General features: G+C 31.4%; 1 protein-coding gene across 2 annotated transcripts; it reads right to left on the reverse strand.

Moving 5' to 3' along the window:
* Positions 1 to 1,211: 1,211 nt before the first annotated feature.
* On the reverse strand, positions 1,212 to 25,148 carry LOC134268225 (fucolectin-like). Of its 2 annotated transcripts, none has more exons than XM_062750415.1 (4): positions 24,801 to 25,148; positions 24,536 to 24,557; positions 21,384 to 21,578; positions 1,212 to 1,759 (listed from the first exon to the last, which is right to left on the reverse strand). In XM_062750415.1, exons 1-4 carry the CDS (start codon positions 25,143 to 25,145, stop codon positions 1,539 to 1,541), a joined length of 783 nt encoding a protein of 260 aa, XP_062606399.1. In that variant the 5' UTR covers positions 25,146 to 25,148; the 3' UTR covers positions 1,212 to 1,538. The 2 variants fall into 2 exon arrangements, with proteins under 2 accessions (XP_062606399.1, XP_062606398.1); XM_062750414.1 differs by lacking the exon at positions 1,212 to 1,759 and adding an exon at positions 20,501 to 21,031.
* Positions 25,149 to 25,758: the final 610 nt, after the last annotated feature.

The raw sequence follows: 25,758 nt of genomic DNA on the forward strand, positions 1-25,758 counted from the left end.
CAATAATTAATGTGTACGTTTAAAGTTTCAAACAAGATTATTTAAAGAAATCTGTCTCTTCCATTAAATTAAAATATATTTTTTAGTCTGTTTGTTATACCTAATACTCTGTTAACTACAAATGTGATGTCAATATGAAGCTGGATTTTTAGAATTATCATTTATTTGATCAAAGTATTCCAGATGCTAGAAGATTGTATCATCAGTCATAAGAAGTGTGCCTTATTGTATATATGTATTAAAATATTTGTATGTGAAAGTATTTACATGTACTACCAACATTTTTTTTCTTTCTTTTTGCAATAAGAAAATATTTTATTAAAGAAAAGGATCAAGTGTAGAGTCAAGAAATTGGGGAATGATTATATTAAATGTTTTCTATCAAAACCATACAGGTAAAAGAATATTTGTAGTTCATGAAAAATGCAGGAATCTTAAAATAGATATGAGGATTTTTTTCCTTATGCATGACCTCCAGTATTCAGAGATTGTCCCACATACATTTCTCCATACGCAAGAGACACGCAAGAGCATGAGCATGAACAATTTCTAAAACGAGGTTAATTATTGACAAGCAAGTTGATGAAAAAGGAATATCAGCAGTCTCATTTTGGTTCTTTAGGATAATTTAAAATATTCAAAACTTACATATGATTTTGAGAAACACATACTAACGCTAACGTGTCAAGCAGGACTATAGTTATAGGGTGAAGAAGTACATGAACACGATGGAGGATAATGTTTCAGAAACTGGATATCCAGGCAATGTAACGTTTTTTTTCTTTTTGTAATTGAAAAACTTGGAAAAGTCAATGTATATTTGCAGGAATTACACGGCGTAGGTGGTAGTGTGTCACCATATTTCAAATTGAAAATCATTCACACCTTGTATTTCTTACACATATGCATCGAACTTTGCTTCCTATATCTTTCACTACGAACACCCCTCTTTAGTGGATAGAAATTGGACATCTGAAACATGTAATTCTCCAATATGTTCATGTTCTTCTTCACCCTACAATTATCGTTTTGCTGAACATATAATTTCTTGTAACGTAATCATAGTTCATAATGAGGACCTTAAATCACCTAGTTTAAAAGAACCAAACCTTTGTCAAAAAGACTTCTTCGTTCCAGAGAAAATTTGTGATGAAAATACTAAAAAAAGAAAATTTATTCTAAAATTCAAAAAGTTCATCTTTTGAGTATGAGCCATTTGTGACAATGTATTTATTTGCAGAATGTTCATTTTACTTTACTTCAAAAAACGAACAGTATGTTTACTTATTCTTTGAGCTGTTAAATCTTTCAATTATATTGTGGATAAATTCATTCTTCTTATAACGTCAATTATACGAAGGTCTATACGAATAAAGTTTGCTTTTAATTTGCTTTTAACATCGTTGATGCACTTGAAAATATTCTGAACAAACATGTCTATAGTTATTTATGTTGATCTTCATAGATATATCCTTTCCACATTTTTTATTATCGTTCTACCTGGGTATGAAAACCAGAGTCATGTGATTGAAGCAGTGTTAACGTTTCCCGAAAACTTCTACTTCACACACATGAAGATAACTCTTTTTTCCATTTCTATAATTCATCATAATTGTGACACTTTCACCAACAGCACCATTCTCACAAAGAAACAGGATGCGATCTCCATTTACGGCTGGTCCAGGAAAGAAGCCACAAGAAAAATTTCTCACACTTTCTGGTTCGTTTACATTCACAGAAACATCGTGGAATCGCTCTCCTACAAAAAGTACAAGAAAACGAATTTTGAAAAAAAAAATCAATAATTGTAAATTTTGGCATAAACTTTTGAAAGACGATCTTCTTTATTTTCAAAATACAGAGGTTTATATTTTGTGTCAAAGCAATAGATTTTCGATGCATGGTTTAATCAGGTGAAATATGAACTAAGGCAGATAAAAGCCGACTTGGTTGAATGGAATGTTAAGTATCAATGAGTGGAATGTGATTTCAAATGGTGTATGAAATGTATGGAGGATATGGAGATAACTAACAGTATTCAATATCAAAGTCCATAAAACAATACAAAATAGGAGCAGAGCAAACACAGACCTCCGAAACATCAGAGGTGGGATCAGGTGCCATGGAGGAGTGAGCATCCCCTGCCGACCGGCCATCATTTTGTAATTTCTATGATTGATACTCTGACTTTGTCAGTAATACAATTTATCATTAAGTCAAATGCCGACACGATTTTCATTCTAATTGTTAGCCCATTATTTAAATATAGAATAGACGACGGAATTTACCGTTATTTCCAAGGAGCATATAACAAGAGAGGCTCAATCCTCCATGGCACCTGATCCTTCCTCTGATGTTTTAGAGATCTGTGTTTGCTCTACTCCTATTTTGTATTAATTCAAGGACTTTTGATCTTGAATACTGTTTGATATCTCCATATGTTTCATTTGAACAGCCGCTGAAGTTTGTAACTGGTCATTTTTAGATAATTTCTTAAAAAAACGAGAGAGAAAGAGAAATAAAGAGAGGGGGATTGAGAAAGAATATATACCGTGTATACGCGCAGATGTTATTTCATTTCTTTTTGTGATTTCCTCATATACAATACTGAATGAACTACGTATTAAAGAGAAAAAAACTCACCACAACAATTTCGTCTGTTTTATACGAGTACTTTTGATACATTGGTTATATTGGCCAGATCAATTCTTAACCATGGACTGAATTCAGCCTTACTGTGAGGAAATGCACCTTCGCATTCTGTCACACCATCTACTGCTAATGCTGCTTTAAATTGGGGACCGAAAAGACTGCTTAAAACGGCCGCCACTGCCACTGAATTAAAAAACAGTATACACAATAAGATATTTTTGAATAAGAAAGTATAAAACTTAATCGTTTTCCTTTTAATATTTTAATGTAGGATTCTTATCTGTTTCTTGTATTTAAGACAGAATCAAGAAGGCAATATTAAAAATCAAATTAAATTTGACCGTTTTATATAAGAGACAAGGTTTGGTCAAGGTCATTACATTGTTCCTGAACATTAAAAAAAATTTACTTGCCAATTATGCAATCCTTACTTGAATTTCAAAACTTTGGAAGTTTTTCTTTTTACATAAAAATTCTACCATAAAAGGCCTATAAGATGAGATTTCCAATTTGACATAGCAGTAATTTAGCTAAAATGGATATTAGATAATTCGAATTTTCTCTACTTTTCTTAAATGTTTGGGATATATTTCTTATTTTCATATGCTTCGTATAGTTAAAATTTTTCTCATTTTCACATATGGTAAAGTTTTCACATATAGATACAAAATGATACAAAACCAAAAAGTTTTGATTATTTAGTAAGAAAGAAAAAAAAATACATATTTTTTGCTCAAATCTGTACTCAGATTGAAAGCTTATAAAAGCTAATATAGTTTTTGTTTGTTTGAAAATCATATTTATATGGTAAGAAACTTAAGTGCCTTTATATTAATTAAACTAACATTTGAAAAGTTTTTGATTATGTAAATGTATAACAAAATTTATTATTCTATAATAATTTGAGAGGCAGAAAAGAAGATATTTTCATACGTACTACGTAATAATCTATTTATTTATTGTCAATCGATTGGCTTGTGTGATAATTTACATAAACGCCTGACGTAAACGCCCAATATTATTTTTAATTTACGTTACTGACAAAGTCACTAGTGTTGACACAGATTGTAAACTTATTTTATACGCTGATGACAGTGTTATTTTATTTGCATATAAAGATCCTGATTTTATATCAGAAAAGCTTAGTAAAGTTTTAGACCAGACTTCGCATTGGCTTGTAGATAATAAATTATCGTTACATTTAGGTAAAACTGAATGCATTTTATTTGGTTCAAAAAGAAAGCTTCAAAATGTTGAAAAATTTGAAGTTGTATGTAATTACATGTAACATAATATTGATTGTAAAGGAAAAGTTAAATATCTTGAAGTTTTGATTGACAAATGTTTAAGTGGTGAATGCATTGTTGAATCGATTGTTTAGAAAGTAAATAATAGATTGCGATTTCTGTACCGACAAGCCCGTTTTTAAGATACTTTTTGTAAAATGACTCTGTGTTCAGCATTAATACAATGTCATATTGATTACGCCTGTAGTGCTTGGTATGCAGGGCTTTCCAAAACTTTAAAGAAAAAGTTACAAATTTGTCAAAACAAGATGGTTCGATTTATTTTAAATTTAGGTTCACAGGCATCTGTGAATTATAAAATACTTGATCAATGAAATTTATTAAAAATAGAGTCTTTCAACTTAGACTCAACCATATTTTTAATATTTTTCAAGGAAAATCCCCTTCCTATCTTAACGAACATTTTTACGTCGGTCAAATTTTAGTAGTTATCATACAAGATCAACCTCAAATGCAGATTTTGTTTTACCATTAATTAAGCATAAACGGTCTAAATCTTTCTATTTTAATGGAATCAAAGATTGGAACAGCAGACATTAAACCTGTTTTAAATACTGGAAATAAGTTGCTTTTAAATGAAATGTCAAGAAATTTTTAGTAGAAAGGGAAATTGCCCAATGTAAAAGTCAAGTTGTGTTTCATTAGTTTCTTCTTATTATTAGTTGTCTAGATTACAACCATGTAAAGATTTGGTATATATACATACTACAATTCATTTTTAAGGATCTGTGTGTTGTCAACTCGATCCCACATCTTAGCTTTAATCTTTATATTTTTATGTTCATTTTATTTAACATCAATTTAAATGTATGCGCATAAGGACCCCACTGGAAATAAGCCATTGGCTTTCATGGGTTATCCTTGGTATACAAACGTAATGTGTCGAATTATATTCATGTCTTTCGATTTCCGATATTTTATTTTAATTCTTTTTTTTGTGCCAAACTTTTATATTTTATATTGTCAAAAATGCATTGTAACACGCAAATGTAGTATACAAATTAATATCTAATCTTAATGATAACAATCAATATTTACCCGATTTTAATGCGAGAACACGGAGGGCTGCTGAATATACATGTGTATTTTAAATGATAACAGTCAATATTTACCCGTATTTAATGCTAGAACAGGAAGGGCTGCTAAATATACATGTGTATGTTTAATGATAACAATCAATAATTACCCTTCTTTGAAGCATATAAGTTTGATAATGATATTTTCAACAGTCTTTAGGGACACTTGCATGGATAATAGATAAGAACAAGAACATTTAGTAGACATTTGTATTGCAAACCAATTTATGAATGTTGAAGAAATTGTTCAAAGTATTTTGTTTTTTGAAGCAACAGATTTTATTTCTACATTATATGACTGTCCTTTCTGTTGCCATGGAATTTTTTTTCTCAAAATGATTTGCTGTTAGAGAAAATAGTATAGATAATAACGTCAGTCAGCATTTGACTCAATGATAAATTGTATTTGCTGACAAGGTCATTGCATCGACCATAGAACTTACGAAATGATTACTTTAAACGAGACTGCTGATATGTTATTAATGTTATTAAAACATTCTCTGGAAGATGCTGCCATTATGTCACTAAAACTAAATTTATCTTAAGAAAAACTCCGTAAAAGTACTAAAAAGCTAAACATAAAAAGAAATGGATTGATAATGAGTTGATATGTATGTGCTAAAAACTAGTATAGATGAAATTTATCTGGCCACAACCCTAGAAATATTTTTTGTTTAAAATCAGTATTATAAAACATATAGAATTCATAACAAAGTACGAAAACAAAAATTAAGAACATACCATCAACACAATAAATTCGTTATGTGCTAACGTACGAATCTGCTTCCTTCTCACAGAATATTTACATATTTACAAATAGTATAACTGACAAAATTCTATAAAAAAAAAAACAAACAAACAAAAAACAAAAACAAACAAACGAAAACAAAAACAAAACACATACTATTTTGTGATTGACACAAACTTCCTGGCAGCACACTTTATTGTGTGTATCTAAATAAAAGGGTACATATGAAAATCGTGGAAATAGTTGCTCCTGCATATTTACCAAACCATGAATGATATACAAAAGACCGCATGTAAGTATTTATCTACCACAACATAATATTTAATATCCCTTTTTGTTTAAGTTAACTTTTGTAATTATTGACGACTTACCGTTTTTCTCGTCTTCATTTTCCTGTTTGAAAAAAAGTATCATAAATGTTACTGGAAGAAGACTAGCAAAGTATTGAAATTTGTTCATTTTGTATTTGTTACCTTTCCAAAAATAATTCGATACTTTTAAGAAAGTGTTATGATTTTTTAAGGCTGAAGTTTTATTCTAATTTGATAACATTGCTTTAATACTATGTCAGTGTTTACCCCTGATACATGACAATTAGTCTTTATTGTGATTGAAATGCATATACTCACCATTTCTAAGTATTTACATTTCGGCTGGTCATCGTAGTAATTGGAACCTATTTTCTTCCACTCACAGCAAACTCGACATTGGAACCAATCGTCTCTGATCTGACATAGTTCTATTCCTATACACCGCTTGTCATTTACGCAAAACTTGGAACATTTTGCTAAAGTTCCAATCTGTGATTTTCCTTCAGACGAAAAGATGGTTTGAGAGTAGTTGTCAGACAGCATTCCAAAGAATTTCAAATGAAATTCACCCTGATACTGAGGCGCGTTGTAGACGCTCTCACACACCACTGGGAACAGAAGGGAGGCGATTTGTAGGTACATTTTAACATTTGTTATCATGATTATAATTCACTTTAGATAACAAAAAAATCTAATTTGTGGAGCAGTCGTTGCTTTCTTTGTGTTTGCTGATGAATGTTGCCAATGACACTGTGAAGTCGTAATACAAAATCAAGCCATGGATTATAAATGAATAATTTTTTTAAAAAGCTTACTGCAAAGTATTTTTAAAAATTTGGGGCTGTTACATGTTAGTAAGATAATCGATATTTTCAAATCAATTTTGAGCATTCTTGAATTGTAATGATATATTATTTAGAAGTGTAAGCTAGTTAATTTTGTGCTTTTAAATTCGAATCTCTCAATATGAATATTTTAAAACTTTTAATGAGAATAGCTTTGACAATTTCAAGCCACTGCTAATTTAGTGCAGTTTTAAAATTTTGAAATTTAAATGCCTGCATATTTCAAATCATTTAATTGGACATCTTTTCTACGAATTTATTGATGTTATATATGAATTACTAAATGCATTGCATTTAATATGTATTTTCTTCATGCAATAACATAACTATGGTTAGAAACCTCTTTGATGATGTTTAACAGCAGACATGTGTTCTTGGGGCCAGTCCAAAGAGAGTTTCGATTTTGAAACGACATTTGAAAAATGTAAAACAAATTGATTATTTAAGGTATGTCACTCGTGAAATTTTCTAATCACGGATTTTTTGATAAGTATATTTTGGATAAGAACTCATATGGTGTAACTCAAAATCGCAGAGAAAATAGGGGGTCAGTGTGCATCCTACTGAACAACGGTACATTTAAGTTGACCTGTTTGCACTTAAATTTTATTTTTTGGTAAATACTTTAACCCTTATTATGTTTTATTAGATGCAACCATGGTTATAAATATAATCTTATTAAAGGGACTCTGATCCTCAGCCAGGAAGAAAACTCTTTAATTTATAATTCAAGTGATGTTAATTCTGAAATATTGGTCGAGATATATGATTTTCAGGCGAAAATGGTGTAAATTTTATCTTGACTTCTTTAATTAACGATATAGAGATAACAAACAGTATTCAATCTCAAAGTCCATAAAACAATACAAAATAAGAGCAGAGCAAACACGGACCTCCGAAACATCAGGTGCCATGGATGAATGAGCATCCCCTGCTGACCGGTCACATCTTCCGCTCGCTCATTGTCATGATCGGGAAATACCGGAAAAATCCGTCCTCAGTTCAATGTATAATGTATCAATAATGGACAAATATAAAGTATGGAAAACGTCAGTCAGCATTTGACTCAATGATAAATTGTATTTGCTCACAAGGATATCATATCGACCATAGAACTTACGAAATGATGTCTTTAAACGAGCTCGAGACAACTGATATTCTTGTTTTATCAACTTGCTTGTCAATAATTTACCTCGTTTTAGAAATTAATTGTTCATACGTAGAGCAAGTCCTTGCGTATCAAATCAACTGAAATACATAAACTCTGTATACAGGTGATGAAGGTATATTGCTGCATAAGTAAAGGAAGTTGACGATAGAAAAGTTAAAGTCATCACGTCTATCATATAGCTTGGTTGTTAGATTACCATTAGCGTCTTTTTCAAGTAATATATCCAAGTATAAAAGAGATGTGTCCAACTCTGTTGTATCCTTGATTTCAAGATCATCAGGATATATCGTATCGATGTAGGAATGGAAATTACAATTGTTAATTGACAATAGGTCGTCGATATATCTAAATGTCAAGTTGAAGGCTACAACAAGTTTTTTGGCACAAATTCTGCTTCATATGAATATAAAAATAGGTCTGCTAATAACGGAGCGCAATTGGCACCAATAGAAATTCCAATAGATCGTTGGAATACCTGATCATCAAAAACCACATAGATATTGTTAAAGAGACACTCAAGCATCTCTTTGATGTCAACTTCAGAGTACTTGTGTGTTCAATCGGAATGTTTTTTAACAAAATAGTTCTGAAAATGACTAAAGACCAGGTAAGTTAGTTTAAGAGTTCCATTTTTATTAAAAAGCAGCTGTCAACGATATCAAAAAGCATGGACTTTAATTTATCGTGGGGAATGGTTCTATATAAGGTTGAAAAGTCGTAAGAGTTTAAGCTGTTGATTTTTGTAAAGTCTTGTGATTTCAAATTGTCCAAAAGTTTTTAGATTTTTTTAGTATCCACATCTGATTCACACCACTTCTTGAATATATAGTTGTACAGTACGCTTGAAGTTTTTCCTTCACTACTGTCAATATCTTAGTTAGGAGTAGCGAAAGAGGTTTGAAACCAGACAGTAGAAATTTGTGTTTCTTGCATGTAATGTATATTGTTATACCTTTAAAAAATTGTTCCTATACAAATCTATACAGAAAAAAAGTCTAACATTTTTAATGTTTTGCTGAGCGGGCATAAAAAATCGATGTTGGACCGCTGAGTGAGATGTTGGACCGCTCGGGGAGATGTTGTACCGCTTACGTCACCGAATGGGCGGAGCTTAATCTCATTTTCATTCTTTGATTTTAAACAGTGACAGATCTAATGTTACATTACGGAATATAGTACAAAATACATTTATGTCAAAAAATATATAATAAATTGAAAGGTATAACAAAACATTTATTGACAGAGTTCTCGGGCAAAATGCGTTTTGTCGGACCCTCGAACCAAACCCTGTTTTAACGGCCTCAGGCAGACAGTTTGGTTCTTGGGTCCGACAAAACGCATGTTGCCCTCGAGCTCAGTCAATAAATGTATAATATTGTAATAACCATTATATAATATATAGAGAATATCTATATTGTGTGATTTGATATTGGCTTTATCCAACGAGTTGAAATGGTGCATATATTCGCGAGGCTTGCCGAGCGAATATACACCATTTCAACGAGTTGGATAAAGATGGCAGTACAAAACGTGATAGGCAAGGCTAGGGGCCTACTGGTAGATTCATTGTTGATCCATGGTAAGTTACACCTACGTTACTAGGTAGGCATACGTAGTATAATATAAGAAAGCATTATTGAAGATGTTAAAGGAATCTTGTAACAACAACTTAACTGCTAGGCTTTACTTTCTCCGAAAACGATTTAAAAGGGGGGGTAACATATGTCTCCGTGTAACCAATACAGATTCCTTGATAAAATAAGACACTTCTTTGACATATACGAGCCTTTTTCTTGCCTTGAACGATATTATCGCTCTTTATCATTCATTTTATTAGGGCAATAATAGGGATCACAAATAAAAGTTTCAAATAAAATTTTTAAGCGAGGGATCGTGTCAAAACCGGAAGTGCTATTGATAAAGCATCTACCCGTTGATATAGCACAAGTTTATCCAACGACCTGTATCACCCACACGTATGAGATAGATATACGTATTTTATATTATACAACTGATCCCTAAAGTTTATATAATATAATATGAGTAAAAAGTATATTGTAGTATTTGTTTAATTCTCTTTAATGTGCGAAAATTGGCACTTTCCCATAAAATCCATTAGTAAATGTACCTGTATTTTGAAACGGTACGATTAAAATACCTGGACGATATATTTTCTCCAAATTTGCCATGTACATTGATGTCAGTGTAAGTATCATATGTTATAAAATTTAAGATGTTGGCCATTATAGGTTTCGCACAAATAAAACTCAAGTTGGCTTCCTTAATATTTCTTTCTTGGATCTTTTATTAAACTTTTATTGATCATTTTCTAATTGTTGTTTCTCTGTGCTTGTAAATCCATTTTTGTTTTCATATTTTTTTCATTATTTTTATATTCGCTTTTTTCATCTAACACTTTGTTCTCATTGCCTAATATATCTCTTCATTTTTTTCTTTTTTTTTTCTTTTTTTGAGAAAATCTCTTCATGTTTTTTGTTTTTGTTTTTGTTTTGTTTTTTTGTTTTCTTTTTTTTTTTTTTTTTTTTTGTTGTTTTGTTTTGTTTTGTTTTGTTTTGTTTTTTTGTGGTTTTTTTGCTTAACTGTCCCGTAAAATCGCATCAAGCGATTAAGGTTAAATATGAAAACCCGTACCTCCGAAAAAATCCTTACCAACAATAATATATAGCGGGTCCCAGTAAATGACCCTGTAAGCCCTTTTCTTTACTCCTTCTTTGCAGGTGTCATTACAGTATTTCACTTGATGTTAAGGTTAATTTATGGCTATAATCCCCGAATTTCCCCTTCCGATTCGGGCATTTTGATACGAGAATGGAGCTATTTTTTTAAATTTTTTTTTTATATAAACAAATGTAAACTTCCTGTATTGACTATATTAATTTAAATTAAGGTTGCTGTTTTTCCATATACTGTCAGGAGTGGGGAGTGATTAAGCCCTGGACCAGATTTTCAAGCACCTGCTCGATTTCAACCGAAACAAATTAAACTTGCATGCCTTGCTTGATGGCTATGTATTTTTTGGTACTTAAATCTTTATGAAGAATTGTTTACAAAATTTCAAAAAGAAACTTTTCAGAAGTTTGTTTTTCAATTAATAACACCTGCTCAAACTTGCACATTTGTGGTAAGAATAAATAGCGAAAAATACTGTTGTACAACCTTAATACTTTAGGAAAACTTTCAGAAAATTTGATCAAATTACAAAAAAAATTACCTACATCAGTAACATCACAACGTACGACTTTTAAACATTCTATAAAACCATTCCCCGGGATAAAAGAAGTCATATACAGCTGATTTTTTAAAATTAAAAATGTAGTTCATTAATATAATAACCTTGTCATATGTCTTAGACTGTTAAAAATTATTCTGATTGCAAACACAAATGCTCTGATTTACATAATAAAACATGTTTGTTATTCTGATTGATAATATATATGTAGTTTTTTGAGACCATATCTTCCAATTATCTGTTAAAAATATATGGATGCTACTGAACTTTGTTATTAGCAGGCATAGTTTTGCATTCATTGAAGGCAGATTTTATTTAAAACTTCTTCAGGAGAAAAGGAATCCTTTGCTGTGGACTTCAATTCGACATTTCTATATATCGTGGACGAATGATCAATTATCAATGATTATTTCCATTCATATGCCGACACGATATATCTTAGTGAGCTTGAAATAAACGGTAGAACAGAGTAAGAAACGTCTGTTTCCTATTTGGATATATATTTTACTAAAAAGACGCTAATGTAAGTTTTGAGTTTTAAAGCTGTTGATTCTAGTAAAATTTTGTGATTTCAAATTGTCCAAAAGTTTTTTGGAATTTTTGAGTATCAACATCTAATTCACGCCACTTCTTAAATATATTGTTGCACAGAAGTCCTGAAGCTTTTCCTTCACTACTGTCAATATCTTAGTAAGGAGTAACGAAAGAGGCTTGACTGAATATTTACTGGAACCCTCAATGTATTTTTGTAAGGATTTTTATGAAGTTTTGGAATTCAATATATATAGGGTAGGTCAAATTCCTTACGGCACCGTGGAATATAAAAATGTTTTTAAAATGACATTTGATTTTGAATAATTTCTTCTTTAGAAAGGGAAGGATCTGATTAGCACTACCACTTACGCTTCTTTCTTTGACTACACTGTAACGTGCTCGTTTAAAGGGGCGGGAGGGGGCTAAAACAATTTCACTTTGTTCAGTATCTATATCAATTATGTCTATCTTTGCAAAAAAGTTGGGGGAGCTAAGCATCCCTACCCCTCCCCCCTTCCCCGCGCCCATGGATTAAATCACATTTGTGAAAACCAAACCATATATACGTGTTTTTATGCTGTTGAATTTAGAACTGGTTTTATGATCAAAATTCCACGACTCGGTTCAGGTTTCAACGGACAAAGGTCTAAATTCAACATCTTAATTCTCAGTATTCAAGGTTGAAAATGACCCCCTGGTCAATTTTTAACCCGGGTCAAAAATCAACGTTACAACGCCCTAGAACCTGTTCTTCTCCATCCTCATCATTCACGTAGTTTATCAATAATGAGGGTCTCTTTGAAGAAAAAGAAAAAAAAAATAACAGGTTAACTTGAACCTCAACAAATGTAGCCAGTGGTAGACATTAGAAAATAACTATCTCGTTCAGGTTCAATAACACTGTAATCTAAAAAGGTCAAAATAAAACCTCAGAAAAACTACTTGTAAAAGTATTCAGGTTAAAGATAAAGAAATAAAAAATATCTTGATTTTTTTAATATAATTTCTTGATTCTAAAGAATTTTATAATCATCAAAGACTTTCAAAGCTTTCTATAAATCGCTAGTTATTGCCTTACTTCTGCATTTCATATCTTTCACAGTTTTGACAGTTTTCACTAATACGTTTTTTTTCAATCCGTTATCTGTTTTAAGGTCTTGTGCACTTTAACGTTTTCATGTATGATATATTTCTAAGACGAATCCATCCCTCAAATGCAAATTGATTTCTACAGTTGTAATTGTTTCTAAACATCTATAATTAATATAACCGTTTCCATAAACATTAAATATATATTAATAGCCTAACAAGTAACAACTCAAACATTAATATGTTTAAATGGGGTTCTAAAGGCGTGTCTGTTTATTTTTTTTTATACTGTTTACATCATCATTTTTCTTGATGTTTCAGAGGTTGTTATCATGCATCAATAAACATGATAAATGAAGAATACATACTAAAATTTCAAACATGATTATTTAAAGAGTTCTTTGTCTTTCATTGAATTTTTTAGTCTGTATGTAATACCTATTACTCTGTTTACTGTAAATGTTATGTCAACGATAAAACTGGATTTTGGAAATTATCATTTATATGATCAAAGTTTTCTAGCTTCTAGAAGATTGTATCATTAGTCAGTAGCAGTCTGCCTGATTGTATATATGTATTAAAATATTTGTATGTGAAAGTATTTACTTACAGCATTTTTTTCTCTCTTATTACAATAACAAAATAATGATTTTTAAGGAAAAATCAAGTGTAGAGCCATTGAATTGAAGAATGATTATAACTGTTGTCTATCAAAACCATATAGGTAAAAGAATATTTGTAGTTCATGAAAATGCAGGAATCTTAAAATGGATATGAGGAATATTTTCTTATGCTTGACTCCAAGTATTCAGGGATTGTCCCAGATACAGATCTCTATGAAAAGGTTGGTCGAAGAATACTAATAATTAGCATTTAAGTTACGAGGGCTTTTCAATAAATAAAGTCCTAAGCTCCATGACTAGCAATCGTATGTCATTAAGCTTGAATTTCTCTTATGATTTAATTTTTAATGAATTAATAACAGTTAATGTGACCACTTTTTATCACATAGCTTCATTGTGAAAGCTGGAAAACAAGGGCTATTCGAGACACTGCATTAAAAATGAATCAGTAAACTAGAGTGAAATTAAACGCTTCATTAAAGCTGGTTTAAAAAATTGTTCAGAATCCCCCAAAATAACCACTTCAGCAAGTGTATTTCAGTTAGAAATTCTATAACGGGCATCGAAAATGGGTACTGTTCTTTCCGACTAGAAATTACAGGAACCATTGAACTGCTTGCAAAAATTCGAAAAATTATCAACGATGATTTCTGATTGAGTTTCAGACACACAGCAAATTTAATAAGCATCGTTTTAGAGGCAATTCAAACATTTTTTAATAGAAACATTTGATAGCTAAAAAGCTAAGTACTCAATTGGCACTCTATGTTTTGAAAAATGAATGAAAACGATAACAAAATATCTAAATAATTATCTTAAAAAGTCAGAAATTGTTGTTTTCCACAATTATCTGAAATTCAAAAATATAATAAAACGTGAATCTATTGATTTTAATCCTTAAAAAAAATTAAAATAAGAAGCACATGACAAAAACAGCAGAGGTCTGAAAAGAGCAAAGGACTGCAAGAGCACAAAGCCAGTTTTTATGCCATTTTCTTAAATATTAGTGGGTTTGTTGTTAAAATTCATTAAGACTAAATGGATGAAAAGCGGTTTTTTTTCTTTACGAGCACAGAGGATATTATTTATTGAACAGTCCTCGTACTTGTTTATGAGCGTTGTGGGACATAGTAATCAAAATTATAGAGTAATATTCCAGTATCGCCAAAGATGGATTGTTATGTCTCCAAATATATATTATGCACGAGAGCATGTTGAGTTCTAAGAACGATCAATTTTTTAACCCAAAACAGTTAAATAGAAATGACTTGATGTTGAAAGATTTTCAAAATTTTCGTGTAAAGTTAGCAATTCTGCAAATGTATAAAAGATATAAGGACTTTTCTAAAATCATATCCTGTAATTGGGTCTTTTTACATTGACTGGTTATATTATTGTTAGGTTATATTTTACACTAGTTTGACTTTGAAATACTGCGTTTATAAATCAGGTCAAAACAAGGTTTACAAAATAAGATTTAGTTGAAAAAGATGGGGATGCTTGCTCCTCCCAGGCACCGAACCCTGTGAACCATCATAGTTAGTTTACAATTTATTTTTACAACATTTTAGAAAGTTTCTTGATGTAATCATTTACATTTAAAATAGGTCCAAAAATATATACCAATCTAGAAATCCATTTTTGTTTGTTTCATTATATTTTGAGAATATTTATTTTTCATTTGAAAGCTAAATATCTTGGTTGAGATTCCTTGAATTGCAGAGTACGATTTCCGGGGGGATGACTTTAGTGGAAATCCTACTCTACAACACCGGTACTAAACTATTGGAATAAAAATAGAATATAATGATCATCCGTTCATAATCAAAAAATTCCCATGTTAAATTTACGACTAATTATCTGCTATTCATTTTACTATGAAAATCAAATCCAACAGAAATATTTAAAAAAAAAACAATTTGATTGGTTATTTTTTCTCTAATAGTCACATGTATTTTTTTCTCAAAACAAATCGTCTACTTAAAAAGTCATATTCATGAAATCATGAAAACATGTTCATTATGTATCAGACTCCAATCACTTTAACGCTAGAATCTTCCCTATAAAACATAAGAACCCTCGGGTTACACATTGCATGCAACGAGTTAAAATTAGATTTAAAAAAAAACATGAAGTTTACGAAAAGTAATCTAGCTTAAAGTCTATTGAATGAAACAAGGTGAAGATAACTATCAATCTCTTCAATACTACAAACACAAGATTTCTGTGATCAGGGTATGAACTGCAAAATTATGTATGAGTCCAGGAAATTTTAGGAAAATTTCACTGATAAGTGTCAAGGAAAAGTAAGCATCTCCTGTTTCCTGTTCACTGGTCAAATGTACCGGTATTCATTAAGTAGAGGGAAACTCCATAGTCACATTTAGTAAACAAATACAAAGGCCTAACAATTGGTATGAAATAAAGCAGCTAATATACGACCCTAATAGGTTATATTTTCTATAATAAGGTCTTTCACGCGACCATAAAATTACGAAATGCAATAAGGATTGAGAGCAGAGCAAATACGGACTGTTAACAACATCAGAGGTGGGATTAAAAGGAGGAGTAAGCATACTCTGTCGATAAACTCACCATGTGTTCCCTGTCATATCTGGAAAACGGGAAAATCCGTACACAACTCATTGAAAGTGATTTGTAACTGAAAACCTTAATCAGCATTCGAATTAAAGAATAACTTCTGTCGTTTTAGAAATTATTAGTACGTAAAGTGTGATCTTATGCATCGAACCAATTGGGCAACAAAAACAGAATATGAACAACACTGTTCAAGTGCAGTATTAGAAATACATTGTACTTTTTTTTCATTTGCAATTATTTATTAATTTTCTAGGAGTACTTACAACATTGTTAAATTTGTATTAGTAAATACCTCTTGACAGTCCATTAAAATATTTGTAATAGAAATTAAAGGATTTTTGAAAGGTAATTACACATTAAATTGATAGAATTTACATTATATTCACGATTTGCACAATTCCTTCAACATTTTCTATCAGTACAGTCATTTCAATGGAATTCTTTCTTTTCATGTGTTTAAATAAATGTCAAAGTTTTCCGAATACCTCTATTTCACACACATGAAGATAATTTTGTATCCTATTCTTCATTCTTAGAATGAATCATTACGGTAACACTTTTACCCATGGCGCCAGTTTCACAAAGAAACAAGAAGTTGTCGTCATTTTTCGCCGGCCCAGGATAAAAGCCACATGAATAATTTTGACCATTCTTTGGTTTGTTGACACTCACAGAAACATCATGTAATCGCTATCCTGTATAAATATTACAAGAAAAAAAAACAATTTTCTTTTAAAAATGCAATAAGTTAGGAAATGGGAATCTAAACTTCACATAACTTCTCTTGCATCGTTCTTTAATGACATGAGGTTGAATATTGTTTGTTATCTCCATATATTTACATTTGCTGTGTTTTTCTACTAAGCCAAGTGTAAAATTGATTTGAATTCCGTTTTTATGTATACTCTCGCGTAGAAATATACACGGAGAACAATGAGGCTACAGTGTCGCAAGTAAACATGCAACTATATAGGGCAGCGATAAATTCATATATTGAGTAAATTTTGGTGCTTTCAAACATTCACGTAGTTAATATAAGGAATACTTTAAAGTTTTGTGTGAGTTACTGGTGTGTAAATCACACAGACTTGTCACAAAGGTACATTTCTTGAAGCGCACTAGGCTTCATGAAAAACATCACATTTAAAGAATTTAAGTTTAAAAAATATGATTAAAGAAGATACTGTTTTGTCTTTACTTAGCCTTTTAGTGTAATGTTCATAACAAGTTATGAAAGTGGCTGTAATATTAGTTGGGTTGATTAATATGATTAATCAGTAAAGAATATGACATGAAGGAGGACCATTCTGGAAACGTCATTGGTTTAGTAAAACTTTAAGATTCATGCAGAAAAGCCACATAATGACTCATTTCTCACATATTTGCTTTCATCAAAAAATACCACAAGGTTAAGATATTCGACCGTATTTTTGTTACTATTTTATGCCCCCGTAAACGAAGTTTCAGGGGTATATAGTTTTTGTCGTGTCTGTCTGTCTGTCTCTCTGTCTGTCTCTCTGTTTGTCTGTTTGTCTGCAAAATCTTTAAACTTGCCCATAACTTTTGATTTAGTGGAGCTATGACTTTCATATTTCATATGTGTATTCCTTGTGACAAAACCTTTCTTTGGGTACCACCCATTTGACCATTGACCTTGACTTTGGAGTTTGACCCACTTTTACATGAAAATTTTAAAATTTTACTTTGGCCATATCTCTTGAACAGTAAACACCAGGACATTTATACTTCACATATACAATGTTTGTTAGAAGACCTTTCACTGGATACCAACAACTTTGACCCTTTGACCTTGACCTTTACCTTGTAGATTTCCTTACTTGTGAAAAAACTTTAACCTTGGCCATAACTTTTGAACGGTAAAGGATGGGGCTTTCATACTTCATACATGTAATCCTTGTGAGAAGACACTTCATTGGATACCAAGAACTTTGACCCTTTGACCTTGACCTTTGAGATTGACCTACTTTAAAAAAGCAAACTTGACCGTAACTTTTAAAGAGTTTGGGCTAGTGCTTTCATACTTTACATATTCGATTATTATGACAAGACTTTTCATTTGATAACAATAACTTTGACACTTTGACCTTGATCTTGGAATTTGCCTACTTTTTAAGAAAATGAACGTTGACCATACCTTCTGAACGTTTAGGGCTAGGGCTTTCATGCTCTACAAAAGTATTTTATGTGGCAAGACCTTTCATTTGATACTAATTACATTGACCTTTTGACCTTGACCTTGGAGATTTTTGTAATTATTAAAAGACTTTAACATAAGCTTACTTTCAAATTTCACAATTGTTTTCCAGTGAGAATACCCTACTTTTGGTACCAATTAATTAAATTTGCATTTTAAAAAAGCTTAATCTTTGCTATGTTGCCATACAGGGGCATCAGTGTCTTACAAACACATCTTTTTCCATAAACTTTAGTATGCTTACAAAGAAATCGACGAAGTTAATATGGTATTGTTTGTCACATTAGATCCAGATTTGTGTGTCACCATATTTCAAGTCCATTCACACCTTGTACTTCTTACACATATGCCTCGAACTTTGCTTTCTATATCTTTAACTACAAAAAACCTCTTTAGTACATAGATATTGGACATCTGAATCATAATTCTCGAAAATGTTAATGTTCTTTTTGTCCCCCGCTTGAAAAGTGGGGGATATTAATTTGGGTCTGTCAGTCTGTCCGTCCGTCCGTTTGTCCGTCCGTACGTCCGTCCGTCTTTCTGTCTGTCTTTAACGCTTTCGTTTCCACACGATATCTCGAAAACCCTTTGAGCTTTTGCAATGATATTTTGCATAGCAACTCCCTATGGACTAAAGAAGAGCCCTATTGATTTTGAAGTCAAAAGGTCAAAGGTCAAGGTCAAGGTCATAAATTCGCAAATTCTGTCTGTTATAACACTTTCGTTTCCGGGCGATATCTCGAGAACCCTTTGAGCTCTTGCAATGAAATTTTACATAACAACTTCCCGAGCTTAAGGAAGACCCCTATTGATTTTAAGGTCAAAAGGTTAAACTTCAAGGTCATAAATGTATACATTCTGTTTGTTTGTAACACTATCGTTTTCGGGCGATATATCAAGAGGATGTTGAGCTTTTGCAATGTAATTTTATACCAAAAGTTCCTAGAACCTCTCTCACTCCTCTCAAAAAGTCCCGCCCCGTTTGTTTTATTAGTATTGATTGTATTACATGTCGCTATTTTTAGCACAGGGGCATGAATGAGAGTTGTTACGCATAAAACAGGTTCTCGGCGGACTTTATATGCTTATTACATCTATTAGAACTGTTTAATAAAGGTTAAATTAGACATCATGCATTGTGTTTAATTTTGACAATATATCGAACGTGAATATATATGTGACTTAATGTTTGTATATATTTTTTGCAATCATAACGCGGCTCCGTGGTCTAATTGTATGTTTCTCGCTTCACATGTGAGAGGGCCAAGGTTCGCATCCAGGAAAATCCGATTTTTTCCGAAATACTTTTTTTTACTAAATAAAAGCAGTATTCAGCATGTGAAATGTGTGATAAATATTCCATATAAAAAGAATTTTCTACACACATAATAAAGAATAATCAATCAAACCTTATATCCATATTGGCATATTGTATTTGCTTCATTATTCATTCAATTCTACAAATTCAGTCAAGGGGATCCGAAACCCCCATCCCCTGCGCATGGTTTACTTTTTCCTAGCTGCAGATCTGTAGCGTTTATATATTTGTCTTTGACCATAACGCTACAGATCCCGTAGTGCAAAAAAGGTGCAATTTACGGCGCAATATTTTTTGCGCTCTTTTGGGGAGAATTTCTCGACTTCTCCATTATGTGTGTAGAAGATTCTTTTTATAAACCATAACGCTACAGATCTTCAGCTAACTTTTTCCCTAAGCGGGGAACACAAATTCTCTGAATTAGCTTGTTTACCCTACAACCATAGTCCTGCAAACATATTATTTTTCGTGAGGTAATTATAGTTAAAATAGGGGACCTTAATCCACTTAGTTTAAGGTATAGGACAAAACAGTTAAATCACCTAGTTTAAAAAGGCAAAATCTCTGTCAAAAAGACCCCTTCGTTCCGGAGAAAATTAGAAAAGAAAATACTCAAAAAGGAAAATTTATTTAAAAACGGTAGAATTCACACTTTTAAGTGTGTGCCATATGTGGCAAAGTATTTATTTCAAAAATGTGCATTTACCTATATTTCACAAACGAACATTATCTTATTTTTTAGCTACATAAAAGTCATAAATTATGATAATTCAATTATATATTTGATGAATTCATTCTTCTTATAACTCCGATTATACAAACGTCTATACAAATAAAGTTTGCTTTTAATTTGCTTTTAACGTCGTTGATGCACGTGAAAATATTCTAAACAAAGATATAGTCATTTATGCTTACGGTATCTTCTTTCCATGTTTTTCGTTATTTTCGTTCTATTCTCGGAATGTCTCATGTGAAGATATATATGAAAACCAAAGCCGTCTTATACTGCTCATTGGGAACTGTGTTACAGATTTTGGTGTTTAAATGTTACCATGTGTTTGAAGCAGTGTTAACGTTTCCCGAAAAACCTCTACTTCACACACATGGAGAGTATCCTTTTGTCCATTTCTATAATTCATGATAATTGTAACACTTTCACAAACAGCATCATTCTCACAATGAAATAGGATACGGTCCCCATTTACGGCTGGTCCGGGAAAGAAGCCACAAGAAAAATTTCGCACACCTTCTGGTTCGTTGACAATTAAAGACACATCCTGGAAACGCCCTCCTACAGCAAAAGGAAAACAAGAAAACAAAATTTAAAAACATTAATGATTGTCTTTATTGTGTATTTTTGCATAAACGTTTGAGTGATAATCTACTTAAAATATCAAATATGTAACTACTCAACAATTCTTCATCCAAGTATTCAAATCCCTACGAAACATGTGTTTTTACTCAAACCATGAAAATATAACTCCACGAAAATGCATGTGATTTTACAGTAATTAGTTTAAAACATGAGAGAGAGAGGGGAACTGAGATATTGTGTATACGTATACAGATGGTTTTCATTTCTGTTTGTGATTTTCTTATATTACTATACTGAAGGAACTATGTATTAAAGAGAAAAAACTCACCGCAACAATCACGTCTGTTGTATACAAGTACTTTTGATACACTGGTTTTATTGGTCAGATCGACTCTTAACCATGGACTAAATTCAGCCAAGCTGTGAGGACATGTAAATCTTTCACATTCTGTGACACCATCTACTGCAAATGCTGTTTTACGTCGGGAATCGTAAATACTACTTAAAACGGCCGACGCTGCCACTGAAGTGGAAATACAATACACACAATAACAATATTTTTAAAATAGAAAATGTGAAATTTAATCGTTTTCATTTTAATATTTTAATTGAAATAACCAAGGTGCACCTGTGCTGCAACTTTCATCAAAATCGGAGAGATGTCGTTTCTCTAAGATTTTTTTGTGCTTTCAGAGAATGCATGTTAAATCCCTTAATAAATATTAAATTTACATTTGAAAAATTATTGATTTTGTAAATGGATAAATAAATTCATTGTTCTATAATAATTTTGAGAGGCAGAAAAGAAGATATATTCATAAGCCATCATTCCGCCAAATATAAAGTTTTGCTTTTTTCAAGAGCGGTTTACTGCATTTCTGTTCAAAGTTTTACTAGTGTGATGAGGAGAGAAAAATGTTGTCTTTTAAATCGCTAAAATCTAAATAAAGAAGACATATAAGCAAATGTGCTTTGAATATTTCATGTATTCAGAAATAAGAGAAGAATTCTTCCTTAATAAAACTTATCTGAAGAATAATAAATATGATATATTTCTATGTATAGAATTCATAAAAAGGGAAAAAACATACCTACTGTGTCTGGGTCTTTTTTCCCCAGAGATTAATACATCAAAGTAGATAAGTTACTGTAATTTTGTATGCTGTTTTACGTCCCATTCAGTATTTTTTCACTCATAAAGAGGTCACCATATTGCAGTTCAGGCTTTAATCTTAACCATTACTCAGCACTCAGCTGCAGGGACATTGAGCAGTGAGTTTTATCGTGACAACGCCTGCCGTGACAAGGGATTTTTCAGGTCTCATCTAAGGGCCCGGGACCTTTATTTCACAGTATCGAGCGCATGGCAACTTAAACCATTTCTTAAATTAAAGCAACTTGTAGCAGGCACCTTTCACTCACTAGATCTTGACCTTAAGTGGACAAATCCTAGACTATCTCATGTAATGGAATTACACAACTTATTGTGATAAGCTGAATGACATGCAACTATTTTGAGGGGATGCAAAAATCCTGTGAAATCTTCAGTTGCCAACAAAATAGTATAGTATCTTGATAAATGTGTCTGAGTCAAATATGTGATTTTGTGCTCATTTTGTAATGTCTATCATGAAATGATGTGCATTCCGTTTATTTGATGATTATTCATATGTATATCTTAATGGTTAGTTGATTGATAAGCTAATTTTATCATTTTGAAAAAATTGAAAAATTGAAAATGTTTTTAAAAAGACTTATCTGACATGGGTTCTACCTTAAGTGTTGTAAATTGGTTTTAGTTTCGTAAAGATTTAATTTGCAGCCCTCCACAAGAGGTACGTGCTGGCCTCTCACTATGAGTGAAGAAATCTCGAAGAAAAAGTAACAATTAATTCAATCATACATGTGATATCAAGGAGGTGTTCCATTATTTATTATAGAAGCTTTAGCATAGCTTAAATGTTTACGTCTATTTTACAATACAAATACTCAATTTTTATATCATATTTCTTTAAAATACAATTGCCCGAGCAGGGTCCAAATATCACAATTCTTGAAACATTAAGCCCCTTTTTCATGGACATTGTTGAATTTATATAAAAATAAGTAATTGATACAATACAAGAAAATATTAATATTTTAAAACTTGTACAGGGAGATTTTATTCATTTTGAATTAAGATCCAGGAATCATAATGGGAGATTTTAATGCTATAACAGGAAGGACTGCTAAATATGCATGTGTATGTTTGATGATAACATTCAATATTTACCCTTCTTTGAAACATTTAAGTTTGATAATAATATTTTTAACAGAGTCTATAGGACCACTTGCATGGATAATAAATAAGAACAAGACTTTATTAGACATTTGAATTGCAAATCAATTTCGTTGTATAAGAAGGATATGGAGATAACGAACAGTATTCAATCTCAAAGTCCATAAAACAATACAAAATAGGAGCAGAGAAAACAGGAACCCCCGAAACATCAGAGTTGAGATCAGGTGCCATGGAGGAGTGAGCATACCCTGCAGGCCAGTCACACCAGTGACATATTTGGAAATTTCACATGTCATAATTATCTTGGTAGCAGTGCTGTTGATTATCTTTTGAATGATGAAGAAATTGAACAACGTATTTTTTTAAAGCAGCAGCTTTTATTTCTACATAATCTGACTGTCCTTTCTATTGTCATGGAATATTTTCTCAATATGATTTGCTATTAGGGAAAATAGTATAGATGATAATAAATACTACAACATTTTATCCTTTAAGTTGGGAAATCAGAATCAGAACATTTTATTTAAAGTCGCATTTTTGAAAACAAGTAACATAAGCTCTGTAGAGCTTTTGACCAACATTAATATTTAGCTTTTAAATTTAATGAGGCATTACAGTCCCAAAAATAGAAGACAATTTTTCCATGAGCATGAATGGCATGAATTACTGAATCAACGATAAAAAGATTAAAAGATTGCATGGAAGTTGCTACCATTTTGTCACTAAAACCAAATCTACCTTTTAAAATACCCGTAAAAGTATTAAGAAGAACTTCTAAATATAAAAAATGGATTGATAATGAGTTGATACGTATACTATATGAGGCCACAACCATAGAAATGTTTTGTTTAAAATCAGCATTATTATAAAGCATATAAAATTCATAACAAAGTACGAAGACAAAAATTTAGAACATACCATTGTAATATCATTAACACAATAAATTTTTAATGTGCTAACGTACTAATCTGCTTCCTTCTCACTGAATCTTTACATATTTACAAATAGTATTACTGAAAAAAACCTTTTAAAAAACATACTATTTTGTGATTGACACAAAATTCCTGGCAGCACACTTTATTGTGTGTATCTTAAAAAAAGATACATATGAAAACCGTGCATTTTAATGTATCTAACACAACATAATATTCAATAAACCTTCATGTTTACGTTAACTTTCGTAATTAAGGACGACTTACCGTTTTCTTCGGCTTTATCTTCCTGTTTGAAAGAAAGCATCATACATTTTACTGGAATAAGACTACCAAAGTATTGAGATTTGCTCATAATGTATTTGTTACCCTTCAAGAAATGATTCGGTACGTGCAAGAAAGCGTTATGATTTTTTAAGGCGGAAGTTTTTATTTTAATTTGATAAACATACCATTTCTTTAATACTTTGTCAATTTTTATCCCTGATAATTTAAACTTAGACTTAATTATGATCTAAATGCATATACTCACCATTTCTAAGTATTTACAATGCGGTTGGTCATCGTAGTAATTGGAACCTATTTTCTTCCATTCACAGCAAACTCGACATTGGAACCAATCCTCTCTGATGTGACATAATTCTATTCCTATACATCGCTGGTCATTGACACAAAACTTGGAACATTTTGCTAAAGTTCCCATCTGTGATTTTCCTTCTGACGAAAAGATGGTTTGAGAGTATTTGTCAGACAGCTTTCCAAAGAATTTTAAATGAAATTCTCCATGAAACTCAGGCGCCTTGTAGGCACTCTCACACACCACTGCAAACAGAAGGAAGGCGATTTGTAGGTACGTTTTTCCATGTGTTATCAGCATTATAATTCCCTTCTAATTACAAAATAGTTTGTGGAACCGTTGTTCCTTAGCTTTTTGTGTTTGCTGTGAATGTTTTCTATGACACCGTGTAATCTAAATACAAAATTAAGCCAAGAAATATTAATAATGAATATTTTTGAAAGTTTACGTCAAATATATTATGAATGAAAATTTTAGCTGTTAATGAGATAATCAATATTTTCAAATTAAGTTTGAGCATTCTTGAAACCGAGATGATAAAGTATTTAGACGTCTAGGTTAATGAACTTATCGTCCTTTATGCGAGACGATTTGAAATGCGAAACTCTCAATATGCATATTTTAAAACCTTTCATGAAAAAAGCTTTGAAAATTACAAGCCCATGTTAATTTAGTGCACTTTTAAATTTTGAAATTTTAATGACTGCATATTTCAAATCGTTTCATCTTTTCTACGATTTCATTGAATGATGTAATATAAACTAGAAAAAAATGTTAATGCATCACTTGTTATTCCCATTTGTTAATTGATGTGCATTTGACTAATTGATACTAATATTTATCCCATGTTTATCCCTTTATCCCGTTGATATAGCTCATGTGATATCGTTTTCTTAGTAGTGACGTCACAATG

This window comes from Saccostrea cucullata, unplaced genomic scaffold, assembly GCF_032062105.1.
Source record: "Saccostrea cucullata isolate Sc308-1 unplaced genomic scaffold, CSIRO_AGI_Scuc_v1 ctg1116, whole genome shotgun sequence".
Taxonomy (NCBI): domain Eukaryota; kingdom Metazoa; phylum Mollusca; class Bivalvia; order Ostreida; family Ostreidae; genus Saccostrea; species Saccostrea cuccullata.